Source organism: Syngnathus typhle, linkage group LG1, assembly GCF_033458585.1.
Source record: "Syngnathus typhle isolate RoL2023-S1 ecotype Sweden linkage group LG1, RoL_Styp_1.0, whole genome shotgun sequence".
Lineage (NCBI taxonomy): Eukaryota > Metazoa > Chordata > Actinopteri > Syngnathiformes > Syngnathidae > Syngnathus > Syngnathus typhle.
The window spans coordinates 17,246,875-17,273,609 of record NC_083738.1 but is presented as its reverse complement, the minus strand read 5'-3'; the positions used below and the strand labels follow the sequence as shown (position 1 = coordinate 17,273,609).

The 26,735-nt window shown below is 43.3% G+C and overlaps 1 protein-coding gene across 8 annotated transcripts; it reads right to left on the bottom strand.

Annotated features, from left to right (window-relative positions):
- Positions 1-461: 461 nt before the first annotated feature.
- On the bottom strand, positions 462-25,353 carry ankhd1 (ankyrin repeat and KH domain containing 1). 8 transcript variants are annotated; one of them, XM_061278229.1, is made up of 40 exons: positions 24,892-25,353; positions 21,924-22,077; positions 17,193-17,349; positions 16,073-16,220; positions 15,752-15,899; positions 15,421-15,654; positions 15,249-15,341; positions 14,791-14,954; positions 14,341-14,422; positions 13,867-14,058; positions 13,644-13,753; positions 13,444-13,531; positions 13,108-13,235; positions 12,880-13,023; positions 12,696-12,798; positions 10,916-11,178; positions 10,473-10,760; positions 9,854-10,373; positions 9,565-9,704; positions 9,359-9,470; positions 8,987-9,132; positions 8,761-8,903; positions 8,211-8,424; positions 7,885-8,060; positions 7,288-7,450; positions 7,109-7,204; positions 6,877-6,993; positions 6,619-6,787; positions 6,116-6,312; positions 5,882-6,029; positions 5,683-5,797; positions 5,370-5,522; positions 5,135-5,284; positions 3,197-4,733; positions 2,854-3,037; positions 2,530-2,655; positions 2,164-2,415; positions 1,799-1,983; positions 1,119-1,286; positions 462-1,054 (listed from the first exon to the last, which is right to left on the bottom strand). In XM_061278229.1, the coding sequence occupies exons 1-40, from the start codon at positions 25,168-25,170 to the stop codon at positions 995-997; spliced, it is 8,046 nt and encodes a 2,681-aa protein (XP_061134213.1). In that variant the 5' UTR covers positions 25,171-25,353; the 3' UTR covers positions 462-994. The 8 variants fall into 8 exon arrangements, with proteins under 8 accessions (XP_061134213.1, XP_061134174.1, XP_061134166.1 ...); XM_061278190.1 differs by having other exon boundaries at positions 5,683-6,029; positions 14,791-14,946; positions 15,247-15,341; XM_061278182.1 differs by having other exon boundaries at positions 5,683-6,029.
- Between the last annotated feature and the right edge of the window lie 1,382 nt (positions 25,354-26,735).

Below are 26,735 nucleotides of genomic sequence, written 5' to 3'. Positions count from 1 at the left end.
ACGACTGAGGCAAAAATGTGCAGGGCATGACAATTGCGTGCTACTATGACTATTAGATAAGTATACCAGTTAAGGTGTAGAACTTCACTAGTTGTCTGACTAGTGAGGATAAAGTGCGTGCTAGTCACATGGGAGTGGTAGGCGGATTGATCCAAATACTGATGACGACGCTATTGAAACGATACAGTATGTGGACCTTGTATGCACGAGACATGACAATGTAGTATGGTTAAAAAGTGATATAATTAGCGCTTGCCATGAAACTTTGTCCTTTAGTAATTAAAAAGAAAAGAGAAAAATTACTTGAATGTTATAAAAATTGAGACGTAGCATTCAGAATTTTTTGTGCCAACACTTATTTTTAACTATTCTCAATTCCACCTTGTCTTATGCCCCAGTTCTGTTTCACTATAAACACGCTGGTTGGGTGGACTCAAAACAGACAGCATTCAAAAGACAACAACTTTTCAACCTTTTTATTGAATATTAAGGTAAATATTTCACATTAATACAGGCTACATAAAGTAGAGCCACTATACGACATGAAATTTACTCTCATTTTAACCCTTTTTAGTATGTAAACAATTATACATGTATTTACCACTCTAAAAGGTTCCGATTTCTCTTTAGGTAATCATCAACTAGGTCTGGGCCGAGTTTAAATAGCTACTTCATGTCCAGCCTTTTGCAGCCAAAAAACGGTGAATGCGGGTTTAAGTCAAAATCGCTATACTATGCAGAGCGGTTTCTGTTGAACAGGCCATCGAACATTGTTTGAACCATTAGAATACTCAACTTCTCGCCTCCTTCCTCCTTTCAAATAGGCACGTCAAGAATGGGCTTGGGAGTACTGCCAATTCTTCATCCTCTGCTCTGCAACTCTCTAGTCGTGTTAATATGTTTGTTCTTCGTCATTATCGGTCAGAATTGGTAAGACGTGTTTTTCTGTTGGGTTTTTTTTGTCTTTTTTTTTTTTTTTTATTGCGGAGGACGTCTAGTTGACGTGATTCAGGTGCACGTTGCCCACATGGGGCGCCCAGGTGCCGGGCCACATCTGAAGTTGGGAGACAATAAATTAGTCATACGTCTAACGTGACAAGACAAGATGGGGACCTTACCTGCTGTTGTGGGTCAGTGTTGTCTGCGTTGTTTGGGACCACTTTGATAATGGGGCTCCACGCAGGGTCGCCAGCATGCAAACCATTGTACATGGGTCCCCCAGGCCCCTCCGCCATTGGTGGATGAGGGGGCAACATGGTCCCTCCATACATTGACATGGGCATTCCCTGATGCAGAACACATAATTTATATGTACCCTGGATTTTGTTTTCACGAAGGGCTTAATTCAAGATTTAGGAATGTATTATGTTCTTACACAGATGACTTAACCTGAATTTGTAAGTAAAGGACATCAAACTGCACAAAAACAGAGTGTCAATGCCCGGTCTGTTTTGGTCCACACCGTGCCCATAGATCACATCATAAACAAGTCAAGCAATACAAAAGGTCATCTATAGGATCTAATGTCAGTTTTAAAACAAGACTGCCATGATCTGTTGTCTAATATCTGCCAATTCATATCAGCCAGTTGATTTATCAATTGGGTGCTAGTTAAGGGGTTCTCTAAGTTTAAATTTAACTGAAGTACGTGGAGGGGTAAATCTATACGAGACAAAAACATTGCAGATTTTGGGTGGGTCTGGACCATGTCTTCCAGGATTAACGGTTTACTGCGCGTCAGCTTCAAAATGCCAATACAGACGTTAAACCGTGGATCCCAGTCATTTCTTTGCGTTACCTTTGGGAAGTCCATGTAGGTGTTTGGCATGTGCTGAGGCTGGTGGAAGTTATTAGCGGGATTGGCGATGCCCGTGTCATCCTGCTCCATGGGCTGGTGCTGAGAGAAAGCCGACTGCTCCGCTTGCATCTGAGGATGCATCATGTGGCTACTCATCAGGGGCTGGGACCAACCAGACATGCCCTCTGTAACAACAGGTTACAGCTTCAGCAAGAGGACACAAAAAAACCTTGGTGTTGACTTTTCCAAAAGTGGACTAGTTTAAATAAGAAAGGTTGATGAAGTGAAGATAGTAATATTTTTTCTCATTTATAAATGGCATTTACACTTTTCAACAGTAGCGTAATTAAAATGATTGGTCGAACCTGAAGCACTGCCAACACCAAATGACCAAATGCCTCCCTGTCCAACAGAGGCCGTGTAGCTGGTGGTGAGAAGAGGGGGGTTCACCGAGCCCGTCTGTCTGATTCTTGCCAGCCTTTCTGTGCCGATGGGGGGAGGAACTTTCCGATCTTGCTGCGAGGAGGTGCCTTGCTTCTGCTGGGGTGGCGGCGCCACAGCCGAGGTGGAGAGGCTGGAAGTTGACGCTGTGGGTGGAGGCGGAACAGGAGAATCGCCTATTGGAGGATGAGGCCAAATTGAGAGATTGAAAGTGGACTTCAGCAGAAAACTGTCTGACTGAAGTCTTTTAAGTGTTAAGTGTGAAAGAAAAGCCATTTTGTGGCTCCTACCAGATGTGGATGCACTCCAAGGGTGAGGGGAAAAGTGCTGCCTGCTGAATGAGGGTGTGCCGACTCCCGTGTGGCCATGCAGATACACCGGACTCCCAGAGATACTGGTGGCATAACTGGTCAATGCTGTGGGTGCAGACAGTATACATTTGGAGTTTTCATACACATCGTGGTTGACAGTTCATTTGAAGTGCATAACAACTGAGGTTCTCCAAAATTTAAAAACACGCATAGTGGCTTATTCAGACATACGGCTGTTGTGGATGGCTGTCACACTTGCTTAAATAAAATGAAATTGGATACATTCCGTCAACTAGTCCATACCGATGGGGCTGTTGACCATCCTCTGAGAGGCAGAGCGGTAACCTGGAGCTTTGGAATTGTCTGGAGGAGGCGGAGGAATCATGCTCTCCATCTGGCCCACATTCACGTAGGCCGGCGGGGCGGAGTACGAAGGTTCTGGAGGCGAGCGAGCAGGAAGATGGCCCCACACCTGATTGTTTCCCACCTGCACGATGAAAATTGAACAAATGACTAAGTACTGTACTGACATAAATATCACATTTCTAGGACAGAGTTGATGCAAAATCCTAGTTACAAAAATGGCCTCAAGAACCTCAAAACCTGTTAATCCCACTATCCCACAGTCTCAGTCAATTTGCTGTACCTGGTTATTATTCTCAAAGATGCTGCTGAAATTGAAGAGGCCTGCAGGACCAAAGTTGGGTGGCATTTGTTTGCCAGCGTTTGCCACATGCTGAATCTGGGAACCATTCATCATGCCAAGATTGGCTGAGACCTGAAGAGAGCCTTGGGCCTGACTTTGAGCCTGCAGAGGCAAACTTGTAGGCTGGGAGGTCTGGTTTTGTGTCTGTTTTACAGGTTCTTGCTGCGGATTGAAGGGCACGAACACAGACTGCGACTGCTGCTGCGTCTGCACCTGCTGCTGCTCGGGAAGAGAATAGTAAGGCCCAGGTGGCTGCATACGGTGGGAGACTCTTGGCGCGGGGGCTGAGAAGTGTGGCAGTGTGTTGTTAGGGTGCGCAACGTTGTGCGAGAGGACAGGAGGAGCAACTGCGGTGAGGTGGGGGTTTGGCTGGGAGTTCAGGAGTGCCGGGGGAGGGTCTGTGGCTGAAATGGAGGACGGTGGGGTAGGCAACTGCTGCCGAGGTTCTGCTTTGGGAGGCAAAGCCACAGAGGTTGCAGCGAAGCTCGCCGAAGCGACGCCGTCGCTGGTGGGAACGGGCTGACTCTCAGCATGTTGAGGGGGTTTCTCTTTTCCGGGCGTCACAACAGCATTGGGCTCCGTTTTAAATTGCTGGAAGGGAGGCTGTGAGATATTTCCCACCGGCTGCTGGGAAGCATTAACTGGAGCCGTGGAGGAACTGTGCTGTGCCGAAGACCCTGCACCTCGTACCGCGCTGCCGCTGCTGGTCGCAGGGGTGGCGACGGACGCGGAGGTGACGGCAGCAGACCTGGGATCAGGGGCGAAGAGTTGTTTTCTGGCTGAGGAGGGGGTCGGGATGCTTGGCTGAAGGTTGTATGGCGTAGGATTGTGGGCAGGGGTCATCGCCGACGCTGGCGATGAGCTGGGAGCACTCGTGGTGGTGGTGTTGGTGGTCGTGGTGACTGCAGAGCTGGCGGTGTTGCCATGCTCACTGTTGGTCGAGTTAGGTCTGGCCGAGCCGGCTGCGCCTCCTCCGTTGTGTTTGGGGGAGCTATTAGCGCTGCCGGGGCTCACAGGTCGCACAGGGAAGGGTCCCCAGGTGCTGGCGGTGGGAGGAAAAGTACCGCCAAACTGCGCCATGGGCAGCCGAGGGTGTCTGATCTGGTGCATGGTCTGAGCTGCCAGTAGGGCCAGCTGGGGATGAGCGTAGGCAAGTGGCAGCGATACGGGGAAAGGCTGTCTGACATTTGATGACAGCCCTTTCCCCATCTTTCCTCCTGCCTGAGAAGAGGACGATGAAGAGGATGAAGAGGGTTGGAACGATACGCCTGTGGCGGTAACCAGTGAGCTGAGGGACTTTGGTCCCGAATTTGAACCACTGCCCCCCCCTGTGCTGTTGCCAAAGGACGACGAGGATGATTTGGAGCCCGGTACTCTAATGTGATTGCGAGGAATCAGATCCTCAAGTTCTTTGGCTGGGTCTTGGATTAGCGCATTGATCAACTGGACTGCATATCGTGTCGACTCTGTGCCCCCTCTGCAACAACAAAGTACACCTAATTACGCCGACGAGCAAATGCGAATACACAGCAGAAATCTGGTTCAAACTGCAAGAAAGAAATAAGAAATGACTCAGCATGGCCCTAGTTACCATCCTATCTATCTTTCTAGCTAGACACTATTCAGTTCACAAGCGAGTACCAAAACTACTAGGGCCACATGATTTTGGGGGGAAATAAATCTGTCATTTTTATCCTTAAATGTTGCTATTTGATATGCAATAAACAATATCAGATTGATTATACATAAATGTTTTGGTCCTTTAAGTTAGGTTTACAGTAAAGTCAAATGATGGGAGGCAGGCAGACTGATGAGAAAATTGCATTCAACTACATTGTAGTGTCTGAATTCTCTCAATTGTTCTGATGCAATACCTACCTTATGGTGATCATCCTTTCGCCGTTTTTGTCCTTCTGTTTGTCTACGTCGATGTGGGCTCCTGTCACATCTTGAATGGCCGTGATGTTGCAACCCCCGCGGCCCATGATACGTGACACAACAGAAGCTGGCACAGAAAGCTTTTTTGATCTGCAAAAGAAGCAAATAGCCAGATTGAGCAAAGTATAATCAATCAAATGTATTATTGGTTTAAAACACACACACACACACTTACCGCCTGACAACCTCTTTCCAACCATCTTCTCTCTTCTGGCCCCTCTTGGGGCTTGTAAGGCTAAGCTTACTGTTGGGTGAGGTAACTGGAAGAGCCATGGTCTTGTACGGTGAGGGCAGCGAGTTTGTGCTGGAGTCGTGCATGTCTGGAGCTCTGTGGAGAAATAAGCAGTTAAAACTACCATTCTAATGAATGTAAATATGTCTCTATTAGAATAGAAAAAGTACAAATCAAAACACAGCTATTGTTACTCCGCTACACAGCCCCGCCCCCCAACATATGGCATCCATACATCCAAAAACACTTAACTCACTTTTGTGTTGGTTTTGAGATAGACACAGTGACCTTGTCCATCTTGGCTTCTACTGAAGGCTGAGGACAGTGTCTTTTTTCTGGGCCAACCAGAATGGTCTGGGCTTGGGCGACCCCTGACGATGGGGCAGAGGAGGATGAGGAGGAGGATGAGGAGGACGTAGATGAGGTGAGGTCAGGGAGATAATTAAGCTCCTGACTCTTTCCACCACTGCTGCTGCTTTCGCTGGCGCAGTCGGTGCTGTCCAGAGGGTCTGAGTCGCTGTTGCCACCCGTCACGCCTCCGCTTCCACCTCGGGGCTCCCCGTGGATTTTGTTCTTGTCAGCCTTGTGCTGTGCTAGTGCAACCTATCAGAACAAGAAATGGTGTAATATGGAAATAAAAAAGGAAGTATATCGGTTGTATTAAGTACAAACTACTAAGAGCTACTCACCTGCGGATCCTGTAATATTATAGGTTCATTTGGCGAGTCCTTAGTCTTGTTCTTTTTGTTCTTGCGGTTGGTACTCGGGGTTGTAGCTACACTTGCTCTCTTCTTCCCAAAAGCTGTGGAGAAAGTGGCTGAGGTGGCAGATATCCCAATGGTGGTGGTGGTCGTTGCACTGGGTGGTTCAATAGGAACCTCTGATTCTGAGAACGTACATAGTGAATGAGAGAAATTAGTATATTGCCCACATACAGTACTTGTATGTTCTTGTCATCACTTATTTTAATGATCCGGCGATGCAGTGGATGCCCACTTATGTGCAACTCCGCATTTGAAACAGTTCCCAAAATGGCTCAAGGGAGCTTCAAATAGTGATGGGCTAGGCCTTGGCAATTTTAATTTAAGGGTCATGAGTATTAACACTGGTGAAATACAACTCGTCACACTGTTGCACTTGGTATTACGCGCCCAAGATTGAGGCAGAAAATTACTGATGTCAGTAAAATCACCTTCAGCAGAATCTTCCTTCAGCTCCTGCATATCCGATGAATCCTCTTTGATTTTTTGCCCCTCCTCCTCCTCCATCTTCCTCTTCTGTTCCTCCTTCTTCTTCTTGCGCTTCTCTTTGCGCTTCTCTCGCTTGGCAGCCAGAGCCTGCTTCTTGCTCTCCTCTCGAGACTGAAGAACACACAGCCGTTTAAATGACACATTGGCTTGTTTATTTGGAAGCTGCCAATTCCCAGAGCGCAGCAACTGGCGGGCATTACCTTCTCCAGATCTAGCTCTTTGAGGAGAATGCTTGCGTTTTTGTTGGCCTCAGCTGCCTGCTGGTCTTTGGCTTTGACAATAGTCTCCATGCACTGGTGGCACTTCTTCAAAAGCTCCTAGATAGAGAGGGGGGGGGGGGGGGGGGTGAAGTTATAAATTGGCTTGAATTGTATTTTGGTCTGGCAAAAACCCATCTAATGATCTGCTGTCACAAATTAATTAAATGCCTACCTTGTCAGCGATGGTGGCTATATATCTCATGCACTCAATATCTGATGGAAATTGGTTGACTTCCTTGACAAGGTATTGCACCACTTTTACATGACCCTAGAATATAACATAATTTCATAAAGACCCAAACTCAATTACCAAAGCCATAGATATAATCCTAACTAGTGACCGTACTGCACCTTGCGATAAGCAGCCATGAGAGGGGTAATTTTGCGGTTGTCGGCTGCATCCACATCAGCACTTGCATGCACTAAGAGCTGGACCACGTCAAAATGGCCGCCATTTGCTGCCAGCCAGAGCGGTGTGTTTCCTTTCTTGTTCCGTACATCAATATGAGCACCCCTGCAAAATTGCGGAGCATTACTAATTACAGAATAGTACTTTCAAACTGCTTCAGAAGCTAATTTCATAAGACATGAGAAAAAGCATGAACTTCATAGCATTTCGAATATCAAACACTGTTTGAGGAAGAACTGTTAATTCTGAAAGCTCTATAATGCTGAACACGAGCAACAAAAGCTACAGAGCTGTTCACCATCCGCCATTTTTTTAAATAATGAATATTTGCTAAATGTTCCTGGCAGAATATTTTACTTACAGTTTACAAACACACGCTATCTAGATTTCAACTTATCCCAACACTGAATAGGCTTGACACAATGAGTCAGTACTGTTAAATTGTGCAAAACGATACTTCTGATATTCCTAAATGGCTGACAAACACTGAACGCCACCCAACAAAATGATCTTCGCACACAAAAATTCAAAGTACTCGCCTATTGATGAGCAGCTCACAAAACTTGTAGTGACCCTTGTCAGCAGCGATGGTGAGAGCAGTGTCCCTGGATGACGGAACGGGTGGAGCATTTACATCAGCACCTTTATCCAACAGCACGCGCCCCACCTCAGCATAGCCCCCTGAGGCAGCTTCCATCAGAGGAGTGAGCCCAGTCTGCAAAAGTGAGACATCCAATAGTTTATTGGAACAAGCACAATCTCACTTAATCTATGATAAACACATGGATGTGGCTCTACTTAAAGTAATCAAAGAATATTAAGAAATACTGAGAACCTTTCATGACGAAGAAATAAGATTTGTCACCTTTGCGCGATGTTCAACATTGGCCTTGCGATCCAGCAACAGACTAACAACCTCAGCGCGCCCCTGGAAGCAGGCTAGGGTCAAAGCTGTGTTTCTGTTGGTCTCAATTTGGGCATTGATGTCTGAGCCCATATCCAGCAACAACTTGACTGCCGGTACATGACCATTCATTGCTGCCAGCATCAGAGGAGAGATTCCTAGTTTGCTGCCAGTCCTGGTGGGAAAGTTATTAAACACACTGTTATAGACCCATTATGGGGTCCAATGTGATATTAACACTTATTCCAAACAATACTTGAAATATGCAGCACTTATTTAATATATTTAATTGTATCACTGTCACCCATTAACTAGACATTATTAACAAGTCTATATTTATCTATGGTGTGAACAACTGTGTTTATGTGAAAAGCTAAGGGCTTTTGATTTGCTTATTTTACTATTTAGTTACTCGGGGTAGAAATTGTATATCAGTATCAAGAGCAAATTAGTTAATCATCAAATACATGACTCATTGGTCATTAACATCTCATGGAGTAGTTGCCCTCACCTGGAGTTGATTTCAGCTACAGCATTGAGGAGTATCTTGATGATGTTAACATAACCACCAGAGGCCGCAAGGCTCAAAGGCGTGTAGTCAGAAACATTGCGGTGCTCCTTATTTGCGCCTCGTAGCAGCAGCAATTCAACAACCTGATTAAACAATGATGAATATGGAAACAAGTTTTAAGACTGCCAGTACAATAAAGTGTGATCAAAATACACGATTACTGTACCTCCTGTCGTCCCCCCGAGCAGGCCAAAGAGAGAGGTGTGTCTTTGGTTCTCTCAGACTGCGCCTCAATGTCACCACCTTTGTCGAGTAAAACTTCCACAACTCCAACATGGCCGGCAGTAGCAGCCAGGATGAGAGGAGTAAAACCTAGGCAAAACAGTTTACTGCTTATTGTTGTTTTTGTTTTGTTTTTACTTAAAGGAACCTTTGATCATTCTAAATAAGCAGCTCAGGTTCAATATCTTCAATATTAAATCCGCACAGAACCAGGTAAACATATCTTGGTCCTGGGGCCAGGGGGCTAATTTCATTTTCTTTCAATGAGAAACATTGTTTTGCAAACGCACGTTTGTGAAACAAAGTTACGCTGTACCTTTTTTGTCACGGTGTTCAATGTTGGCTCCTCGTGCAATGAGGACAGATACCAGTTCCTCGTGTCCTCCGGCGCAGGCTAATGTCAGCGCGGTGTCATGGTTACTCTCCGTCTGTGGAGAAGACAATTTCCATCATTCATTATTTGAACATTCTCATTTACATTTGTTAGGTCTCAGTACATTGGCAAATGTCAAAGTGCCTTACGTGGGCATCAATGTCAACAGAGGGGTAGAGGGGTAGCACAGATGGTGGCGAGGAGATGTTGGCAGACGTCTGTGGGGGTGGTTGGGACAAGGGAGTGGGTGAGGTGTTCGTGTTCAGCATGGGCACACGGCTGCTCACAGCTGAAATACCAAAATGGAGAAAGTTAGGAGAAGCATAAAATTGTGAGGTAACATTGGCTTTGAGCCATGCCTACACGTCCTTGCCTTCGGCTCTGAGTGGGACAACTTGTCAAAGTTGATCACAGAAACTTAGAGCATCATGCACTGACCTGCAATCAAGTCATCCAGCGTATCTGTGAGCATCTGTGCCGGTGTAGCAACCATCAGTCCATCTGGGGCCTGCTGCGGTATCATTCCAGGAGCTAACCCAGTCAACTGTTGGCCTTGTCCCGACTGCTGTTGGCCCAACATCTGCTGTCCTACCAGCACCCTTTGGAGGTCGGGACTGGTACTTCCTGGGTATTCTGCGGAGTTGTAATCTGGCAGAGGCTGGACAGGAACGAAGGCAGTTGGGAGAGGAGGAGGTGGTGGCTGAGGATGGGGTTGGGCCTGTGGTGAAAGGGGCAGCGGGGGCTGTTGTGGGGTCTGTGACCCATCTCTGTAAAGGATGGTGCCCACTTGGGGAAGTTTGGTGTAATCTTCTCGATCTACCTCATCTTCTGAGCCTTCTTCCTCTTCTTCTTCTTCTTCTTCCTCCTCCTCCTCCTCTTCCTCTTCTTCCTCCTCCTCCTCCTCCTCCTCCTCTTCTTCCTCCTCGTCATCATCATCATCTTCATCATCTTCCTCCTCCTGACAAGGATACGAAAAAAAGATGCTTTATGTAGCCACAAACATCCAATAGCAATAATGAGATGTACTAATTCAAAAGTATTAAGAATGAAAACTAACGTCTTCTTCATCCTCCCCAGGGAGCTCGTCTTGCTCCCCGTCCTTGTTAGCCTCTTCATCCGTGTCAGAGCTGGAGCGTATAAGGGCAGCTGGCGTGAGAGGAAGGGACCCAGGAACAGACAAAGTACTTCCAGGACCTGGGCCTGGCCCTTGACTCAGTCCGGCCTCCTGCTCTTCCTTTAAGCCCTTCGCTTCCATGTATTCTTTGGTGAACTGTTGTTGTGTTTTTAGCTGCAACTGGCGTTCCACCTTCTGCAGCTCCTTTAAGATTTTCTTTTTCTTCTGAACCTAAAAAGACGACAAATATCTTTGTTTGACCAACTTAACCTGCGATGCCAAATTGCATGTGAAGGCAAAATTAAGTTGAGAGTGAAGTCTAATAACTAGTACTAAAATACTTGAGACAGATGAAGACCTGGACTCGATAGTGGACAACGGGTTACCTGCTCTTCTCGGCTCTTCTTCAGCTCCTCAATTTTGTCTTTGGTGAGTGGCTCCCCTTGGATGAGTTCTAGCGACTGAAGCTGGGCTTTTTCAATAGCGCTAATGCGTTGGCCTAGCTCATTCAACTTTCCCTCAGTTTCTTCCACAATGCACTCCAGCGGCTGGCACAGGTGGAAAGGCGGCAGAGGCTCTGGTTCCGGTCCCCGGCCAACTGAGCTGGGAATGCCAGGCTGAAGTGCTGCCTGTCTCTGCTTGGACGCACCTGGATTGGAATAGAAAAGTTGTGATTTTGGATTGATTAGCACTAATCAGACATTAAAGGTGTAGCTGTGAGGTTCCCTCGCCTCTGGATTTACGCTAGCTCATGTAATCATATCCTCCATTTACTAATTAAAACACTTGCTTTCTAGGACTGGAAGGCAATTTCTAAACTGTACAAAGTACATGATAATTTACCGTGTCACAGTATTAAGAGAGTAAAACAGAGACTATCTATCCGGTTTTCTCTTCTTTAATGACTTAATTTCACTCAATGATGGAATAAAATTCTTGTTGGCGTATAGATATTTTCATGGTTGGAATACATTTGACTTGTTAAAACAACAACAGGCGTAGTCTTGATTAACTGAGCTTTCGCCTACGGCTTTTCGGTTGGCTTTTTTGTAAGGTTTAGAGCAGTGGTTCCCAAACTTTTGCAGGCTGGCGCCCCCTTTGGCTCCCCAGTGAATTCCTAGCGCCCCCCTCCTACCCCCCCCCCCCCCAAAACAAAAACAAAAAAATAAAACCATGTAAAATACAGCATTTTATCGCATTTCATAAATAGGCCTACTTAAGGACAAAAATGACAACATTGAAGGTATGAAAAGCAAGTTTACCCTCTCATGTATTCATTTTCTTCCATTTATTCACAGAAAATGGTGGCGGACGTGATCTAAGGCAGTGGTCCCCAACCTTTTTTGCGCCACGGACCGGTTACATGTCAGAAATATTTTCGCGGACCGGCATTTATATAAATAAATAATACATTTATATAAATAAATAAATAAATAATACATTTATAATATCATTACCATTACGTTGAATTAGTGGGAGCACTGAGTTTGTTTCTCAGAAACGAGCCGGTCCCATCTAGACGTAATCGGAGACAATGACACCCGAAGTGATTTAAGGTTTGTCTTTTATTGCAGGATGCTTGGTCTCCATGTGTTGAAGCAGTTTTGAATGCTTCACTGCCTGGTTAGTTAGCCTGTCGCCACATATTAGCTTTGCGGGCTCGACTGGGGAAACATGTCACGTGACCGGGACGAGCGTCTTGACCTGAATTAATTGATCGTCGATAAAAAAAAAAATTCTGTGCGGCTTGGCGGCCCGGTACCAAGTGACCCACGGACCGGTACCGGGCCGCGGCCCGGTGGTTGGGGACCATTGCCCTAACCAGCTCAACACAACACAACACGGCGCGTTCTGGCGAGTCCCCAATTTCATGTTGACTTGAACTCAAGATGATGTTGACCGCCAGAATGCGGTTTTTATTATAAGATAAAATTCTGAACATTACAAGCTTGAAATTACAAACCTGAGCTTTTGCTTTTGTAGCTATGCTGTCGTATCTGACTGGGCCAGAGCGGCGTGCGTGTTGTGTACAAATCGACTGCCGCCCCCCTACCGCCCCCCTACCGCCCCTTTCTTCCTCACCGCCCCCCCAGAGCTTTCCACCGCCCCCAGGGGGGCGGTACCGCCCACTTTGGGAACCACTGGTTTAGAGTCACACATGCATACCTTTGTTCGAGACAGGTGGGGGTGTTGCGATGTTTGATGGCGCTCTGTCAGGCTCCTGAGGGGGAACTACCATAGCAAGTGCTTGGAATGGGACGCGAGGAACCTGTGAGAATTTTTATCATTGTACAGTAAAACTGATGAAAAATTATTCAGACTACATGCACAACATTGTTGGTCTATTTACCTGAGAAGCATCTTGCGAGGGGGGAGTAAGCTGGGAGAGATCAGGCGCTGGTACAGAAAGGATGTTGTTGGGATAGTCCAACAGGTAGGACACGACATTGGTGTGGCCACCCTTAGCAGCTTCAATCAACATGGTCGAGCCATCCTATGAATAGAGAAAGATAGACTGTTAATACTTGACAGAATTATATTTAACATGCTTTCTCTGATGTATGAAAATGCACAATACTTTGAGTCTGTGTGTTGGGTCCGCCCCATGTGCCAGCAGCAATTCCACCACAGCCAGATGTCCTCCAGCACAGGCTAGAGACACCACTGTGTGATCATTATTGGCGGTAGCTCTGTTTACATTAGCACCTGGACAAAAAAAAAAACATTCAAATGTAAGAAGAGTTGCATTGTCAATATGCATCATTAGAAATGTACAGTCTCAAAATAAGTCTACAATTTCGATCATAAATCATACATTTTTTTGTATCCTCTTGAAATAGACATTTTCTTATACTACAAAAATAATAATAAAAAAAATCTTTATGCACTTTTTTTTCAATATTTTTTAACACACCTTTGCTGATAAGAAACTGTACTGTGCAGAGATGCCCTGCTCTTGCAGCCTTCATCAAGGGCGTCCGGCCCCCTTCAGACTCATGTTCCTGGCAAGAAAAGAGACAGATTATTATTTGTTTATTTATTTATTTGAATTCTTTCCAAATGTACTATATGAATTCTAAAAATCTGAGGGGGAAAACGTAGGTAATAACATACGAGGTTGGCTCCCGCCTGCAACAGCACGTCCGCGACATCCGTGTGACCATTTTCACACGCGTATGTCAGCGCCGTATCACCAGTCGCCGTGGTGGCATGAACATTAGCCCCTGAATAACAAAAGCAGACAAGATTGCAATCGAAATTGCACAGTTCTTAACACATCCAAGCATAATCTGGCATTGAAAGTGCTCTGTTGATGGCCTCGCTGCTTTCCGCACACCTGCTGCCAGAAGATATTTGACCAACTCAAGATGGCCCTCTTGTGCCGCTTCCATGAGAGGAGTAGAGCAGCCCAACTCAATGTCGGCCCCTGCTTTGATAAGGAAGTCGGCTACTTCCAAGAAGCCTCCGCAACAAGCTAGAGTGAGAGCCGTCTCCTGAGTCTCTTCTGTCTGGGCATTGATGTTAGCACCTAAGCAAAAATCAATCACAATCAACAGACGCCCAATTTTTTAGAAACACTTATAAAGTACCATATAGTCCAGGAAAATCAAACCGACAAAAATGTCTGGCTGGATATGAATGCGTTTATCCACAGAGCTGAAAAACATTGCAATGATACAACTGGATGATGGATACTACAAAAATATCAATTAATGAGATACAGTTAGGGCACAAATCAAATCATGCTGAAACAATGTCAAGTACACTCCACCACAATTTTGCGTTTTTTTAACAAGCAAAACTTTGTTACCTTGTGCAAGGAGAAGTGCTACCATCTCTTCATGGCCTTCTCTTGCTGCTTCCATTAAGGGGGTGTAGCCCTCATCATTAACCTGGACACAAATCACCATCATAAGATCTTAGCAAAACATTTTGAATACACATTTATCCAACTAGACTTTTAAAAATATTGCATCCAAGTGAAAAGGTCTGACGAATCTTTATGTAATGCTCAAATTCTACGTTACTAAAATGATAATTTATTGAACTTGGGGGCAAGTCCAGCCACATGAGACCAGCCTCAATGGTCACACTGGTTAAGGGACTTCTCCCTTCAAGGATAATATTACAGCTGCTGAGTCCCACCTCAGGTGAACTGGTGTTTTACAATCATGATTTACATAAACAGTAAACAATGTAAACATTTTATGTCGGCCATAGATGACTGCATTTTAAGCTTTTCGGGATGTCTTCTACACACCTCCTCCAAGTTGGCTCCCCTCTCTATGAGCAAGGCTGCCAGCTCCACATGTCCTCCACAAGCTGCAAGGGTAAGGGGCGACTCAAAAGAATCCGCTGGCATGTTCACTTGCGCACCGCTGTCTAACAGCAGCCGTGCCACCTCCACATGGCCATCCTGGGACAGCGAGACACACAAAGAATGTGGAGATAAGCACCTGAACACTGTCTCTTTTTTGGATGACAGAGCGTGAGAAGAGAAACTAAAGAAACCGAAAAAGTGACTTAATAACTAATGATTTTTAATTAGTTGTGTTTGTGTGTGTGTGTGGGGGGGGGGGAAATCAATTATTACAACCCTTACTTGACTGATACACACACACACACACACACCTGCCACCAGCTTCACCAAGACCTTTAACATGGTATGCTGTTTTCAACAGACAAAGTAAATAAAGGTGTTATGTCAGATGCTCACCATGCACGCCTCCATCAGTGCTGTGTGCATCTCATCAGTCTTATGTTCCTGGTCTGCTCCTGCCTCCAACAGAAAACGCACCATATCCAAGTGACCTGCACGGTGTGGAAATACTTGTTAGTGGCTGGTAAATAGGGTAAAGTTACAATAGTTGTTGCTCCAACTGATTTCAACCTTTGTAGCAGGCAAGTGTGAGAGCGCTCTCTTTGAACTCGTTTGAGTGGGTGTTAATGCCGGCGCCATACTCTAGGAGGACCCGAGCCACCTCCACATGGCCAGCACTGGCTGCCTCCATTAGAGGTGTGTGTCCGTTTTCATTGTGGTCCTCAATGTTAGCACCCTCTTTGAGTAGCACCTTCACTACATCCACAAAGCCGCCAGCACATGCGTATGTCAGAGCTGTGTTCCCTGGAGGTACAAAAAACAGCGGGGTGATTAAAAAAAAAAAAATAAATGGCGAGATCACAGAAAACCAAAATGGTCAAGGTTTCAAGTGAGGTTGCACCTGTGGAGGACTGTGCATTTACATCTGCCCCGTGTACCAGAAGCAGCTTGACGATGTCCACGTAGCCTCCACTAGCCGCAGCCATGAGTGGCGTAATATCCCCTTTTATGCCCCGGTCTTCAACATTGGCATGCATAGCCAACAAGACCTGATTGAGAAAATAGATTAATACATCATTAGAATAGATGTCACCGATACCATGAAACGGTCAACAATCAACACGGTCATGACAAAAAGCAAGGTTATTATTTCAGAACATTTCTATACACGCTGTGTATGTATGTATGCCACCTTTCATCCCATTGCATCCCATTCACATACCTGCGCAAGTTCATAATAGCCAGCCGAGCAGGCTAGACATAGCAGGCTCTCTCCTTCCTCTGTGTGTTCGTTAACACTTCGCCCCTCATCCAGCAGTTTGCGCACAGCGTTGACATCACCATCCGAGCAGGCCTCCGCTAAACTACGGCTGAAAATTACCAGACTGCTACAATTACTGCCACTGTGACAGGTGAACATACATACGCCTCACAATTACGCTACCAGAGGTCAGCATCATATGGTCACTTACAAGTACATTTAAAATGAAATCAATTGTAACACTTCAGCATCAAAGGACGTATTTGTCCACATGACAACACATGTCGATTAAGCACAACAAGCCTTGAGGCCCTAACCACAACATGGTACACTATAAGCAAATCGGGCCCTTCAAATAGGGCAAACAAATATGCTGACAGATGTTCTTTGGTAGGCACGCCTCAGCAAACTTCAACTGGGAGTAGACTTGTGCATAATTATATACTGTACATTGTAATACAATATAAAAATGTCTACTGTACAAAATCTTTTGTTGCTCAAATTATTTTAGATTTCATTCACTGATATTGACAAAATTGCTTATTTTCATTCCCTTCACTTACTATTATTTTGCTTACGTTATAAACAACAACCTGAGGGCAACCCGCGATGAAAACAAGTTTGGCAACTCATTTATGTTTGCGCATTTTCTGCACTGTCGATTTCAAATAGTCATTTTTGAATAGAGATCAAAATTATTAAAACTTGGTGGTTTTTTTTTTTTTAAATCCGACTTGTTGATTGCATAAGCAAATTACGTGACAGATTAATCAATTATTAAAATAACTGATAGTTGCTGTCCTAATGCGGCATGACATTCTTAAAAGGGACGACAGATACGTTTTATCATTTGCATACCAAGGAGCGACTACGGATCAATTTTCCCAAAATATTGTTTTCGTTGACTTGAATTTTAAGCAGTGAACATTGCGAACGAATCTAAATATGCTCGCGTGCGTGTGGCCAAGAACACGGTAAACACCAGTATACACACAATTAAAGAAATATAATCAAGTAGATTGGGCTTATAAGTATAAACCCTTGAAACAAGAACCTGTGACAATATGGTTAGGACACATACTTGTCGGCTTGGCCAGCGTTGAGTGTGTTTTCGGCCCTCATGCGTGTGAGAGCAGCGGCAGCCTCGTCCAGGGCACAACTCACAGATGACGTCAGTCGTCGCAGCACCTCGGGATCTGCAAAAGCTTTACCATCGGCAGTGGAAAGTTTACCGATTCCTGGCAAACACCAAAAGGCAGAGGTGCAGAGGGCAAGGCAAATCACAGGAGAGCACAACCAAACCAGATCCGATGAGGGCGCAAGTCCAGTCCAGCCACACCAATCCAAGGTTAGTAGTCGCACACAGAAAGAGGAAATGAAAGCGCACACACACACACACGCACACACGAACACACGCACGCACGCACAGACACACACACAAACATTTGTTAATGTGGCTCGACTTTTTTTCCCATCAATTTCAATACACTATGATTCTCAAAGATGGTTTTATCACTAATTGATCTACAAAACATCCCCTGGACAAAACGATGGTAATGTCCAGTGATAAACAAATGTCAGAAAATAATTTGAGTAAAATTGAGAACAAGAATTTAAGGAACAGTCCTTGTCCTGTGTGAATTATAAATGGGTAACAGGCAGCGAATGCATGAGAAAAAGAAACTAGATACAGTAGTCAGCATGAGGTGTGTGTGTGTGTGTGTGGTGGGGTGGGAGAGTAGTACAACTAGAAGAAAAACTAGCCATGTGCACTGCATCTGTGTTTTGTCATGGCAAGAGAAGAGAACCAAAGAAGTGAGTGTGGGGAAAGAGCAAGCATGTGGAAAACAACTTTTGTTAATGACCTACATTTAGTCTGCGAAGTGTGCAGACATTTCCAATTAGCAAAAAAAAACCTTTGTCCAGTACTTATTCAATTCTGTGTAGTGGTCACATTTCAATAACGCGTGTAAAACTAAAGAATAATCTAGAGAGAAACAAAACGGTTGTTTTGAGGACAAGCTCAAGTGATCAGTTGCCATTGTGGGCCTTGTTTTCTCAACTGAGTGTCTGACTTGGTGTCTCTGACAGGCAAGGATTTCACAACGATAGTCAGTGCAGACAAAACAACGTTGCGGAGGTTTATCCTTTATAGTTTTCTATACGACATTATGCAACCGTAAATTAAAAACCAAACTAACGCACTATATTTTCGGCAAAAGCGCCACTGGTCCACCCAAATCCAAGCAGCGTCCCAGTCAACGGATGCCATGTGAATCAAGTCCAAACTCGAATGATAAATGACACACAGGATGATCTAAAAACTGGGGAAGCTCAGAAGACGACCGACTGCGGGCAATTAAGAAGGCTTTCACCAGAGTCATCTACCCATGTGGGTCGGCTGAGTCGGTTTGGAGTCGGGTTGGAGGAACGGAGTCGAAAAGCACTACGGCGAAACAATTTTGAAAAAAAGAATCTAATTCCGGTAACCTCCCCCCCCCCCCCCCCGATATTGCGATTTAATGTGTGTTTATTTTTTCCAAAGACCTCCTCTCATGTATCTTGAACAAAACAATGGATTTACCATCCATAAATGTTGGACATTCTCCATCGTTAACTGGAACTCATGGGGAATCAGCAGAATTAAAGATTAACTGGGAATTTAAATACAGTTTATACGTAATCCAAAAAAGACAGGAACTTTCGATCTGCTTTGCAATTATTGCTAGATGAATGTAAAAGGAAGGGGTGTTAAAGTAATCTGCTACCCAAATTTACCGGACTACTTGGGTTTACATGGAGCCTTGTATTCTGGGAGGACCCTGGTTAGAGTGATGTTGGGTGAGGTATAAATCTAAAACATTGTGGATAGCCCTTGAGGACTGGAGTTTGTAAACACTGGTATAGAGCTTCATTTCTATAAAGTACACAGTGAAACCTTGTTTTCATGAACACCCAGTTCACAAACAATTTGGTTTACAAACAATCTTTGAAGACACATTACGTTGGTTCACAAGTCTTAGCATGGATGCTAAAAGGTTTTAGCTTTTGCTTGCACCACTTAAACATCAGCTTTGTGCAATACACTGGAATATTGTTTTATTTTTTTTGGCTTCTGTATGGTTTCAGAGAAAATGAAAACTGCCACTAAGTGTGTTGACAGTGGTGCTCTGAGGACAAATATTTGATTGGCATATGTCAATCAATGCCATATTAGGCTGATCACAAATAATCACCGGCAGCTCGTACTCTTTGTGGAGTCTGCAGGCAACTAGAAACCAACTCGTGTGCAGTGTAACACCACCTTTTTCTTTCCTTAACACTCCAAACGTGACTGACAAACCAGTAACTGAATCATAATATAATTTAGTGCATTTTCTGCAGTCAGTTTGAGTAACATTGCGTTTTTCTATAATAAAGGGATGGAAACTAGGATAATTCTTTATTTATTAATTCATCAATTCAAAAATAATTGTTATTGAGCAGCTATAAAAGAAAAAAGGCGCCACTATTTCATGTGATTGGCATCTCTATCAGATGTCATTCATAGATTATCCATATTGAAGTATAAAATCCTTATCGGAGCACCCCTACTACCTGATTTACTGTTGGAACAAAAGGAAAAATAATGGTGAAATGTGAAAATTGTGTTTTTGAATTACGTGCACAGTTTATGTATAAAACGCCATGGTAATAATAGTAACAGATCAAATTTGTATAGTGCTCTCCTCAATACTCAAAGACGCTTAACATACACTAAGAGATGGGAAGAAAAAACAAAACCTGGATCTTCTATGGATGCCTGCCACAGCCCTCACACATCAGGAGGAGGTGTAATTAGCAAGATTTCGATTACTAATATTTCTCTGTAATATCGGCGTCACTTCTTGCATTTTCCAATACCGTGTGTCACTCTGCGATCTTGTTTACGCTCACCATGGATACTCCTGTCCTAAAATGGCCACCACATCCCACAATGCAACACAATGACCAATGTACAGTAATCCTTCGCTACATCGCGGTTCGATTATCGCGACTTCGGTACATTGCGGATTTTCCCCCCCAAACAAATTCATAAATTCAAAATAAACCTTCTAAATTGAGGAATTATGGCACGAGCGTTGCCCACACGCCAGCAGAAGGCAGGAAGTGTCCACGCAATGGCAGTATGTACACTTGTACCTTTTTATAAAAAAAGAAAGTTGTTATAATAAGCGTTCTAAAAACATACCGTTTTTTTGCATGCATAATGTGCAAAATTTGACTAATTTATTGTCCTAAAATTGCGGAAAACAGAGGATGTTGAAGCTTTTTTTAAGCCAATAGCTGTTTGTGGAATCAACTTTGCCTTCAGCTCATTCCATAGCAAATCTGCAAAATAAAAAACGCTCTTTGTTGGTTTAACTATCCCCATCTGTTAAAATGTCACTGACAATTTGCTGCCTTGTATGATGCACAATTGGTAGAATGTTCAACATCGCTTCTAAAATCCAGTTAAAAGCAGAACATGCACTAATCCTCCAACCAAGTGGTTAACTATATTAACAACCACATAATGAGTGGCCACAGCTTCAGTCTATACGAATTCACAATCACTTGTCTAGTTTTTTGTTTTTTTGGTGACGAATTGTGAGCTTCTGAGATTTTCTTCATGTGTATGGTTTGGACAGTTGTGGTGAGACGCAATTCATACACTGATGATCTAAATGATATCCTCACCGCTTTATTGTGTCGTGGAGGCACAGCCACGCGTACCAACAAATTTTGTTTTGTTTTTAAAATCCCCTATCAGTGTTACCCAAAAGATTTCTTAATGAGCAATTTTAGCCGCTTTACCCACTCCCTTAGGCAAGATTTACACTGCTTGGTCTAAGTGACACAAGGGCATTTTTTATTTATTCTGCTCTTTGGTGGCACAAGTCAAATGTCTGTCGCAACAGCAAATAGTGAGTGAGAGTGAGAAAGAGAGTGAGAAAGAGAGTGAGAAAGCGGGAGTGAGAACAAAAGAGAGTTAAGAGAGAATGAAAGAGAGAAAAGCAAATAATCCAACATCATGAGATTAAAATCAGGCTTCTTACAGCTAAATTATACTACGGGCTATTTGAATCACAGATTGGCTATAGCCTGTTTATGTGAGCGCGACGTCAACAAATTACAATGCCTGCATAATGCCTACATAAGTAAGAAAGATTTTTGCTGCAGTGGACGTTCCCCATTTTGATATAAACGTTATTTATTGATTCATTTTAGGCTCACTTAACTGTGAGGTAACATTTAATATGTTAAAACGTGTATTATTTCTATTTTTAAATACTGTAGTGTACAACCTCACCCGTACTAACTAGTCTCAGAGAAATAGGCCTAGGATAAGATTAGCCAGTATTTGTCTACACGGGTCCTCTACATGTGTTGGAGGCTCAAGTGCATTGCAGGGTTAATCTGCCTCATAATGTTCATAAGCCTGAATGAGGTCAGGGCACCCAGGCCCATTGGCTTACTCTATATACTGTACTTTCTTACACCTCAATTACAACCTCTGAAACGGCATAGAAACTGTGTTATTATGATACTTGCAAAACCAGCAGGTGCTCTTTTTTTCAATTTTTCCCTGAGGTATTCCACAAACAAAGTCTGCTTGTTTGGATAAAAAATTAGATGGGGGGGAAGAAAAAGGAAGCCACAGTAATAGAAATAAAGGGGGGGGGGGGAATCAAGAGATATGTGGTGCACATTGTCATTCAGCTACTGGGGTGGTGGTCAACTACAAATTAACATGTGCAAATTTAGGTAAATGAGGGTAATGCAATCGTACCTGCAGCTTCTAGTAGCGCTTCAAGTCGGGCCTGTGTCTCTGGATCAACAGTCCTCAAATCGACTCCGTCTGTTGCGCTAGACAAAAGTAACTCAGATGCCGTCTTCATTATAGGGTTATCGAGATCTTCCTGGTCCAAAATGAACGACTCCACCTGGCAAACAGAGAAGAACAGAGGAAGGGCAATTAGCTTTCCAAAATCGACAAGTTGGCATCCTTCAGGAAGCTTTTGAAATGCAATGGCCCATTTACAAAGACAAAATGTAAGTAATGTTACATTATACAACTTGACTACCTTAAAAAAAAAAAAAAGAGCGGGCCCTGCTGCCTTTGTTTGTTTACTGCAGTGAAGTGTCAGTGGGCACAAGGATAGGAGAGAGGCATCAGCACTACAGCCAAGAAACACAACACTTGACCACGTGAAGAGATTCAGCTGAGAACAATTCACTGCCACAACATCCCATTCCATGGCCGTGTGGGCTCATGTGGGTTGAGTCTTCTAACATGCAAAGATATTAAATTAATATTCAAACCAAATAAGCCACCCCTAGTATGTGTCATTTGTCATGTCTCAATTTGTGTTGTAAATCACAGAACGTGAAACGCTAACTTTGTGATCTGGTCTACTATTTTTAAAGAGGCTGTTTTATTGCTTCACTATTGAACGACAACCTTGCCTTCAAATAAAATGTTAGCTGTTCAAAGAGCTAATCACATTTCGTGGTTTCTTTCAGGCTAACAATTATTACAGTTTAGTTGTATTTACATATGAAACAATTCCCCATCTCGATTAAACCAATAGGGGACATTGTTTCGAGTTTCATCAGCCTCAAGGCAATTTTGATGTCCATCGACAGTATCAATTTGAAAGAATCAAAGGAACGGCTGCGTTGCATACTTGTTTCCCTTATACTTAACTTTTACAAAAATGATTTATCCAACAAGGGAAACGGACCATGTGCGACAAGCATAAATTGCAAACGCAAGTAAATGCTGACAAGGCATTTAATGAAAGCAAATTGCGAGAGCAAACGTTAGTGTTCGGCAACGTGGAGGAATTCGGCCACGGGACCAAAGAGCGCTACGACTCACAGGGGATGTTGTTCTATGAAGGCTTTTATAATCAACAATGGACATCAGTCTTCCCCACTATTGAACTCAGTTCCCAGAGTGTTGGTACCCATAGAGCTGGAAGGGCCTGGAATGGCATCTGTTTAATCCTGGGGCTCAGATTTTAGCCACTGCCCACAGCAGTGAAATCTCGACTGCAGTGAAACACCACAACAAATGCTCCCTTTCAGACTTATGTAGTAGTTTGGTTAAGCAAAGGGAAATAATTTTGATCCTTTATATCCCTCAAAAGATCAATAGTTATATCAATATGGGAGTCATACATGACAAATCTTTTAATAATGCAACCTAACACGTGATGAACAGATGGGTTAGCGTAATATTGGTATCAGATGATAATCGTCTAGCTGTCACGGCTATTCTGCACTTTTGTATTATATATACACTACCGTTCAAAAGTTTGGGGTCACAAAATTGTTTGGGTGACCCCAAACTTTTGAACGGTAGTGTAAATATTATTATAATAAAATATTATGAATTAAATATTATAAATTATATCTTATATTTGTATAAGATTATATATAATCTATGAATATAAGTATACATATATATTATAAGATTTTTTACACAGAAGATTATATATATAATCTATAAATAATTATCTAAATAAATATATACACTACCGTTGAAAAGTTTGGGGTCACCCAAACAATTTTGTGACCCCAAACTTTTGAACGGTAGTGTATATATGTATATGTATGTATATATATATATATATATATATATATATTTTTTTTTTAACAAAGTAGTGATTACTAACCGCGTATTTCAGGCAATGAAAGGCATTTTAAATGCAACGACGATGACATAATATTACAACGAAAACTGTATTGGAGTGAAAACTGTTTCAAATCAAATATTTACCATCTAACTGTCTAGCAAGGTCCATTCCTGTGTCAGTAACTGGCACATCATGTGACAATGTGAATAAGTGTTAAGAACGGCGCCATATATAATTATTAATCTTAAGTATAATGGACTGTACCATGCAAGAGGTAAATGGTCAAACACAATGTGACTATTGTCAAATGTTTACATTAGCCATTAAAATCTAATTTGTGCTCCAGATTATGTTTAGATGATATTGATAAGACCTGTTCACGAATGAGGGGGAAATACAATCACACCTGTCCCGCTGTGACTGCCACCACATGGGAAGTTGGAAGAGCGATCGACGTAGTCTAGAAGATCAGAATTATGTTACCAAAACCGAGCTGACAAAATATCGGTATCGATATTACAACGACGAGTTGAGAGATAACTCCTTATTTGACCTCACCAGCTATCGAAAATTCGAACTGTTTCGCAATTAAAACATTATGCGCATAACAGTCCCCTCGCAAAGTGAGCCGTGAAAAGACGGTGCTTGGTTTACGTGAAAAGCACGGTCATCGCAATACAACTACTAATCAATTGTCACACTTGGTCGGTCGGTTCACAATCGCCTTCTATTTGCGGTGGCTGGAAAGCCAAATGAAAACCAAACTTAAGAGACGACAGCATCGAACGAGGCCGCCGTTGCTTCCACCCTAACTAGGCCCCGGTTCAAGCCTTAGCAGCATCAATTAAACATTTGAGGCGGTAAGCGCGAACTAATAACGGCCCATTACCAACATTAGCCGTTTATAACACTCCCTGGGCAACTCATGGGAAAAACATGTCCGCTTTGCTCAAATGTTGCCGTTTAATTGACGTGGTTTCCAGCGGCCTGGGAGTAGGTGGCTAGCACCTGCGCGCTAACGTTAGCTAACCAGTTCGCGCAGGAGGAGGAATGTAGCCTTGCGTTCTGCCAAGGCTTAGCTAACTACTTTAGCTTAGCTTCGTTTAGCTTAGCTACCTCTGAAACCTCGTCTTCGTCGCTGCCGGATCCCGGACCCGATGAGAGGACGGCCGCGGCCGCTAGTTTGAAATCCAGTCTTTCTGCGGAAGGCCCGCCAGGTTCCCCGTACAAGCGTACTTTCTTCCCACTTACGCCAATCCCAATGCCCCCTAGCCCGACTCCTCCTGGTGTCGCTCCTACCCCCATCCCTGCCACTGGGGAGCGAGGAGTCACCGAGTCAATCTCGTCCTCGAAGCCGTCCGTCAGCATTGCCGTCCCGGCTACTGCATCCTGCATACTTATTTTCACGATACTTGAGTTAACAAGCTAGTTGTCGACTTAACTGGCCGTCCAGGCTCTTTGTTTTCGGCTATTTGCGTTGATTTACTTCAGGGAATCCAGAAACTCTCCCGAAGCTACGGTTGAGGAGGTTCTCTTTACCCCAGCCATTAACTTTCTAACAACCTAACCCGATACGCACTGTTTCTGAGAAAGGCCGCCTTTGGTGAGAATTCTCGCAATCCCATTGGTCCGAGAGGAACCACGTCTGCTTTTGATTCGCTACAACCTACGCTTGTCAAAGTAGAAACCATAACGTCAAGTTCGGTTTACCAATATCACGAGGCTGAATAACGAACGTCAAGAAATGACATGGAAGGCCAACTTAACTGGTAGCTAGCTTTACCAGTTCATGTAAACTCTCGTCGGAACGTCACATACATGTTTTAAAGACAACAGTTGGACCTGTCTAAATTGTTATTATTCAGCTTCGTTGATTGTGAATGTCAACCTAAATAAACAGTACAAATGGCCATTCGTGAAACTTCAATGTTTTTGTGGAGATACATTCAAATTACTGGAGTAGAGAATTGTACTTAAAGAAACAAAACGGAAGTCGTACAATCACTGTTCAATGTGCATTCAACTTTTTAAGATTACAATAATAGCTACATTTGAGTAGTCACACATGGAAACATTTTAAACACCACTTAGAAATAATTAATTTGAAATATTTTTTTTCTAGTGACTCGTGTCATACGAAACTATACAAAAGAGAAATTATCTGGGCAGACAATTGGAGCCAATGTTCAACATGTTGGCGTTAATCCGTATCTGCCGTTTTTTCACCAATCCGACAGTCAATTAACGATCAATTTAAAAGACGGGGTATTTTTTTTTGCTCTGAATTGGCAGTCTGCAGTGGCAATTCCACCATTGTCCCAATTATAAGTGTATGTAAATAAGATGCTTAGAGAGTATTATTGGTGTTTTGCTACTTAAATGCATATGTTTACTGGCTTACGCAATGTCTGCATGACTGACGGGTTTTCTTCCCACTTTTGAATTCTATCCATGTCCATTCTCTCATATGACCAATATGATGCAAGTTTTATTAGTAGACTGTATGTATTTTATTATATTTGGATATATGTTTGGATTGTATCAATGCTATCAATGCATTGTTACCATTTATTTTTTAATTTACTTAGTTTGGGCTGTGTGGTGACTTTTCTACATTACAGCATGTACAAATTTACCTGTTTTCATTGTCTGAGAAAAATGGAATGTTGTTAATATTCAGCATATTAATAAGGTTTATTTTTCCTGTTAAATGCAGTGCAGGCAACATACCGTTTTTATTTACTCGTGTGTATTATACAAATTGCTGAAGTCATTGCCTAATTTATTGTACTAGTATGTACCTATATCTTTAATATGAAAGATATTTCCTCTGGATGGTTATATCTTGTTGTATTTTGTCTTTAATCGTATCTTATTATTGTGTATAGTTTAAAAAAATAATATTTAGCCAACTTCATGGGGTCTCCTGCACAGTTCACAGTTGAACCTTTATTATTTTG

What these genes read in the sequence shown, in the direction of transcription:
- ankhd1 (XM_061278182.1), bottom strand. Translation starts at nt 25,170, where the DNA reads ATGCAGGATGCAGTAGCCGGGACGGCAATGCTGACGGACGGCTTCGAG. An exon ending in ACGAAGACGAGGTTTCAGAG is followed by an intron (nt 22,078 to 24,891) that starts GTAGCTAAGCTA and finishes TCTGTTTGCCAG; the next exon opens with GTGGAGTCGTTCATTTTGGA. An exon ending in TGGTGTTGGCAGTGCTTCAG is followed by an intron (nt 1,984 to 2,163) that starts GTTCGACCAATC and finishes CTGTTGTTACAG; the next exon opens with AGGGCATGTCTGGTTGGTCC.